Consider the following 6,872-nt stretch of genomic DNA (forward strand, 5'->3'; position numbering starts at 1 on the left):
GCGTGATTGACAACCACTTCCGTTCTACATGAAACAGAGCTTGAATGCGTATCTCTTAGATTCCCCAACAGAATCTTTGTGGTATAAGCTAGATAGATGGCGGAATTTATGAGGATCCGGAAAGTCTCACCTTGTCTGTGGTATTCCGAGTAGGATCCTGGGAATCCGAAAAGTCTAACCTTGTCTGTGGTATTCCGAGTAGGATTCCGGTAATGAATGACTGTGGCGTGCTTCAAACTTGTAACCTGCTGGGCGTTAGTGACAGACGCAAAAGAGGGATTCTATTCCAGTAGGGGAGGGAACCAACCGGTGATTAGCCGTACTGTGACAGAGTGCGTGAGCATTAACTTTCACTGCGAGGATGGGATGTAGCCATCAACCATGGGTGATGCCTCCAGACTGGTTAGCTGTGCGAGTGACAGCCGCATAGGATATTTCCCCGAGAGGAAGAAAGTAGCCACAGTTGATGGTGAACCCCTATACAAAGCTTGCCATGGAAAGGAGTAAGAAGGATTGAGTAGAAGCAGTAGGAGAGCAGGCGTCCTTGAGCTCTACAGCATCTCCATCCGCTTATCTGAAATTCCTACCAATGAATCTGCATAAGTATTCTATCCCTTTTATTATTCCTTTTTATTATTTATTTCAATAATCACAATTACCCTTTAATCTCCCTAACTGAGATTTACAAGGTGACCATAGCTTGCTTCATACCAACAATCTCTGTGGATTCGACCCTTACTCACGTAAGGTTTATTACTTGGACGACCCAGTACACTTGCTGGTTAGTTGAACGGAGTTGTGTTCACTCGTGCCAAAAATCCTAAGTTCCACAATTCTACAATAAATGCAAATCAAAGAATAGTGATCACAATTTCGTCCACCACTTGACTAAACTAATCACCCACTAAAGTTGCTTGATCCATCAATCCCTGTGGGATCGACCTCACTCTTGTGAGTTATTATTACTTGATGCGACCCGGTACACTTGTCGGCTGGATTTGTGTGTTGGAAATTCATTTTTCCACAAAAACACCATCACACGCGGATTGCAATTTCCCCAAGGACGCGTACGCGCCGATTGCCACACGTGATTTTTTAAGAGGCACGTGACCAGCGCGTGGAGGCAGTTAAGAACCCTATTTTGGGGAAGAGTTTTGGCGGGAAAAAGCTTAAGAAGGCCAAGGATAGAGGGTTTTAGGGGATTCATTCATTTTGGACACTTTTAGATATTTTTTCTTAGAGATGGTTACATTTTTGGATATAGAGACAACCTTCAACCTCTCTCTAGAATTTCATTCTCCATTGCAATTCTCCTTTGATTTTCTTGGTGAGATCCATTGTAATACACTTTTATTTTGATGCAATTAGTAGATCTACTCTTCTCCTATTCTCAATTTCTCAATTTGTGTTCTTTTATCCTCTCACTTTGGATCTAGCTTTGACTTTGTTACTTAGATTTGGAACTAGTGAATTGAGGTACTTTCATATCCATTACTTGTAATTGTTCAATTGTTGATGATTATGTGATTTAGATCTCTTGAATTCAATTCTCCATTTCAATTTCATAATGCTTCTTATGAATGCTCTCCAAATGTTTGATAAAATGCCAACATTAGTTATGGAGTAAAAGTCCTTCCCTTGGATTAGGGTTTGAACCATTAGAAAAACTTGAATAGTGGATGTCTATTGTTGAGTGAGGATTAAGAATTGCTAATTGGTTTGGAATGAGCTAAAGCTAGACTCCCTTAGGGTGAAGCTAGGAATTGTGACTCAAGATAATTACTTTCATTTGAATCTCCTCTATAATTAGAGGTCAACTAAGTGAAGCAAGACATAATTGTTATCATCATTGAAGGAAACTATAGTGATAGAATTTCCAATGTTAACCCTAGGCCAAGACCTTTAATATTGATTGTGTTTGTCATCTACTTTTGCTAGCTTGAATTAGTACACCGATCTTCAAAAATCACAACAAAAGCTTCCTAATCAATAACATGCATTCTCTAGCAATTCCAAGGGAGAACAACTCGGGAGATTAATACTCTCGATTGTAGATTGTAGAAATATTTGATGCGAAATTTGAGTGTCGATTAGACTATAATCACGATTGTATTCACTATTAGATTCTATATCGACATACAAATTTTGTTTATCAAAATGGCACCGTTGCCGAGGAACTGCATATGTGTGCCATGTTATTGCTTAGTGTAAATATGTGTATATGTACATACTTGTATTTTCTCCTGATCACTTCTTTGTTTGATTGACTAATTCCACTTATTACCATGAGCTTTACACTCCCTTCGTTGCATGATGCGTTCACAACCGAATCCGAGCTTAGCTCCATTTGATCCTGAAATTGAATGGACTTTGCTTCACATTAGGCAAGCTCGGAGGTGGTTAACCTTTGGGGAAGATGAAAAAGTTTCTACCAATTCACCAACCTTACTCGAAGTGAATTTCGAACCGTCATTCAAAGAAGGCACTAACTATCCCTCCGTTAATAATACTAAGAATTTTTCTTTTGATCTAGGTACCAACACCATGGCTGCTCCGAGGAGAGTTACTCTCAAGGAAGCGGGTGCACCGGATTATGTTCTTCAACCCGTTCATGTGCTTCATCCCAACTTGAACGCGAATTTTGAACTCATGACTGCTTTTATTCACCTCCTACCTAAGTTCCATGGACTTCTCGCACAAGATCCTATTCGACATCTCAAAGATTTTCATAGTATATGCTCAACAACTAGACGGGAAGGATCCGATGAGGTTGCTATATGGTTGTTTGCCTTCCCATTCTCTCTTGAAGATAAAGCTAAAGAATGGTTCTACACTCTACCTAGTGATGTTATTTTCGATTGGGACTTGCTTAGAAGAGGGTTCCTAGAAAAATTCTTGCCCCCAAAAAGGATGGACAAGTTAAGGAAGGAGATCTCATGCATTGTACAAGGCGAAACGAAACCCCTATGCGAGTATTGGGAGCGATTCCGCAAACTTCTTGACGCATGCCCCAACCACATGATTGACACTCAAGTGTTGCTCGGCTACATATGCCAAGGGATGCGAGAACAAGATAGGACTCTTTTGGATTCCTCTAGCAATGGTTCTTTATCTAAATACAAGACGGCGGAGGAAGTATGGCAACTCATTGGCGACTTGGCCGAGTCCAACCAACATGCTAGACGGAGAGTCAACCGCCCAAAAATCGTGAATGAAATATCCTCTAGTAGCGAGACCACCACTCTTGCCAAATCCTTGGGCGAAATGACAAACATCCTAAAGCAACTCTAATTGGGTCAACAACAACCTCATCAACAACAACCTTATCAACAACAACCTCCACCACCCCCCAACAATATAGTCAACAATTGGTCCCCCAAAAAGTGTGTGACATTTGTTCTTGCTATTCCTACTACACGGACGAGTGCCCAAGTCTTCAAGAAGATAACACCGTGGTGGCTACCCACAACTTTTATGACCGCCCAAATCATGGGTACTACCAACAAGGCGACAATTTCAATCAAGGGTATCCCCAACAAGGAGGAAGCTACAATCAAGGGGGTGGCAACTATAATCAAAATTGGAGGGACAATCACCAATAAGGAAGTAGGGACAACAACAACAATGGAGGCAATCAAAGATGGAACAACAACAACTCACAAAACCGACCATACTCCCAAAGCCAATCATACACCCAACAAAACCAAGGAAGAAATTACCAAACCTATCAACCACCACATCAACGACCACCACCCCTACCCAATCAATCACAAGCCCCCCAAATCACATACCCTTCCACTTCTCCCAATCAAGATGATACACTCCGGACCATTCTCCAAGGCCAAAAAGAGCTTCAAACCACACTTGCTTCCAGCCTTACCGGTCTCACATCTACACTACAAGCGCTTCTTGCACGCATGGACCCACCATCCACTCCCGCTCCTCAAGTCTCAAATTTTAGTGCCATTCCCACTCAACCTCAACCCAATCCCAAAGGTGGCATTAATGCCATTACCTTGAGATCTGGGACTCAATTGAAAGAGAAGAAGGTAAAGGACCCAAGTCCGATCAAAATCACTCAAGAGGAAGAAGGAATCGAGATAGAAGAAATAGAAGAGGAGGAAGAAGCACAAGTCATAGTTGAGGATGAAGAGACTCAACCAACAAGTGAGGTCCCCAAGAATAAAGGAGCCATGGAAGAAGAAATTGCTCAACCAATCCCATTTCTTACACTTGCAAAGAAAGCTAGGAATCGTATGGAACTTGACCCCAAAATGGTAGAGATGTTCAAGAAAGTTGAGGTAACCATCCCCCTCTTTGATGTTATCCATCAAGTACCTAAATATGCAAAATTCCTTAAGGATTTATGCATAAATAAGGATAGAATTCTTGAGTTAGAGACTATTCCATTGGGGAGTTCTATTTTCGCTCTAATGGGAGCATTACCCGAGAAGTGTGATGATCCGGGCCCATGCATAGTCACTTGCACCGTGGATGGGGTTCAATTTCTAGATTGTATGTGTGATCTCGGTGTGTGTCTTAGCATCATGCCTCTTTCCGTCTACCGAATATTGAAGCTACCACCATTGAAGAGGTCGACGGCAAGATTTATTTTGGTGGACAAGAGCATAATAAACATGACGGGTGTTGCGGAAGATGTGTTGGTGAATATAAAAGGGTTGGTGTTTCCAATTTATTTCTATGTTCTTGAGATGCCATCAAGCGAGTCCGAGAGGGCATCGTCTATTCTACTTGGGAGACCATTTTTGAGGACCTCTAGATTCAAGTTAGATGCCTACTTCGGAACCTATTTGTTTGAAATAGATGGGAGAGTCGTGAGTTTTAGCCTAGAAGAAGCAATGAAACACCCACCGAAGAATCATTTTCTATTCTGGTGTGACCCAATTGACAACATTGTGGCCGAAGTGCATCTTGAAAAGTTAGATGAGAAGCATATGATTGAAGACATAAGTGAAAATCCAAGTGAAGCGAACGCATTACCCCATCCGGATCATCTGGAAGTTCAAATTTCAAGTCAAGATAAAAAGGTAGAATTAAAGCCACTACCACCCCACCTAAAGTACTCATATCTTGATGAAGCCCACAAGTTCCCTGTGATTATTGCAAAGGAACTAAATCCTCAATAAGAAGAAAAGTTGCTATGTATCTTGAGGAAGAACAAAAGGGCCATAGGGTGGAGCTTAGCGGATCTAGTGGGAATAAGCCCCCAAGTATGCGAGCACCGAATATTCCTTGAAGAAGGAGCTAGACCCGTTCGACAACCTCAAAAGCAACTCAATCCCACCATTCTAGAGGTTGTGAAAAAAGAGGTCACCCGACTACTAGAAGCGGACATCATCTACCCCATTTCGGATAGTGAATGGGTGAGCCCGGTCCAAGTGGTGCCAAAGAAATCCGGGGTGACCACAATCAAGAATGAGAGCGGAGAACTTATAGCAACAAGGGTGCAAAACTCTTGGAGGGTGTGCATAGACTACCGAAGGTTGAATGCCGCCACTAGAAAAGATCATTTCCCACTACCGTTTATCGACCAAATGCTTGATTGATTAGCCGGTAAATCTCATTATTGTTTTCTAGATGGTTATTCGGGGTACTTCCAAATACACATTGCTCTAGAAGACCAAGAAAAAACAACATTTACTTGCCCTTTTGGAACATATGCCTATAAGCGTATGCCATTCGGCTTATACAACACACCGGCAACTTTCCAAAGGTGCATGATGAGCATATTTACGGATTTTCTAGAGCAATGCATGGAAGTTTTCATGGATCATTTCAGCGTGTATGGTGATTCTTTTGATCATTGCTTGGATAATCTTGAAAAAGTTTTGGAAAGATGCACTAAATTAAACCTTGTCTTAAATTTTGAAAAGTGCCATTTCATGGTTAGGCAAGGCATTGTTTTAGGACATATTGTTTCCAAAGAAGGTATTTTCGTAGATCCGGCAAAAATCAATGTTATATCTAGCTTTCTTTACCCCTCCTCCGAGAGGGAAGTCCGTTCGTTCCTTGGACATGTAGGATTTTATCGAAAATTTATCAAGGACTTTAGTAAGGTAGCATTGCCCCTCTCTTGACTATTGCAAAAGGACATTAAGTTTGATATAAGCAAGGAGTGCATGGAAGCTTACGACAAGCTTAAAGTGGCATTGACACAAGCTCCTATCGTAAGAGGGCCGGATTGGAGTCGGCCATTTGAAATAATGTGCGATGCTTCAAACCATGCGGTGGGAGCCGCGTTAGCACAACGCAAGAGTAAGAATCCATATGTCATAGCCTATGCATAAAAAATACTAGATGGGGCCCAATCCAATTACACTACTACCGAGAAAGAACTCTTGGCTATTGTTTTTGCCTTGGATAAATTCCGAGCCTATCTTCTTGGTTCTAAGGTAGTAGTGTACTCGGATCATGCGGCGTTAAAATATTTGTTGGCTAAAAAGGAATCCAAACCGAGATTAATTTGCAAGAATTTGATTTGGAAATCAAAGATAGGAGTGGTTTGCAAAACTTAGTGGCGGACCACTTAAGTCGCCTTGAACACACCAACGATGATACCGCTCCTATCAATGATTCTTTTCCCCTAGAAGGCATGCATTCAATCTCGGAAGTTATTCCTTGGTATGCTCCAATGGCAAACTACTTGGTTTCACGCACCTTTCCTCCTAACCTCTCCAAACATCAAAAGGATAAGCTAAAAAGCGAATCCAAATATTATGTATGGGATGATCCCTATCTTTGGAGATGTGGAGCGGACCAAGTAGTTCGAAGGTGCATTCCCCAAACCAAATTCCAAGCAATCTTGGACGCTTGCCATTCCTCCGAGGGAGGTGGACATTATGGACCTCAAA

The 6,872-nt window shown here is 41.8% G+C and overlaps 1 protein-coding gene across 1 annotated transcript; it reads left to right on the plus strand.

Moving 5' to 3' along the window:
- The first annotated feature begins 3,917 nt into the window (after positions 1-3,917).
- LOC107485061 (uncharacterized) lies at positions 3,918-5,147 on the plus strand. The gene has a single exon (XM_052260613.1). The coding sequence runs from the start codon at positions 3,918-3,920 to the stop codon at positions 5,145-5,147; it is 1,230 nt and encodes a 409-aa protein (XP_052116573.1).
- The last annotated feature ends 1,725 nt before the right edge of the window (positions 5,148-6,872 follow it).

The sequence above is a fragment of the Arachis duranensis genome, chromosome 4 (genome assembly GCF_000817695.3).
Source record: "Arachis duranensis cultivar V14167 chromosome 4, aradu.V14167.gnm2.J7QH, whole genome shotgun sequence".
Classification (NCBI taxonomy): Eukaryota; Viridiplantae; Streptophyta; class Magnoliopsida; order Fabales; family Fabaceae; genus Arachis; species Arachis duranensis.

What these genes read in the sequence shown, in the direction of transcription:
- LOC107485061 (XM_052260613.1), top strand. Translation starts at nt 3,918, where the DNA reads ATGGACCCACCATCCACTCCCGCTCCTCAAGTCTCAAATTTTAGTGCC.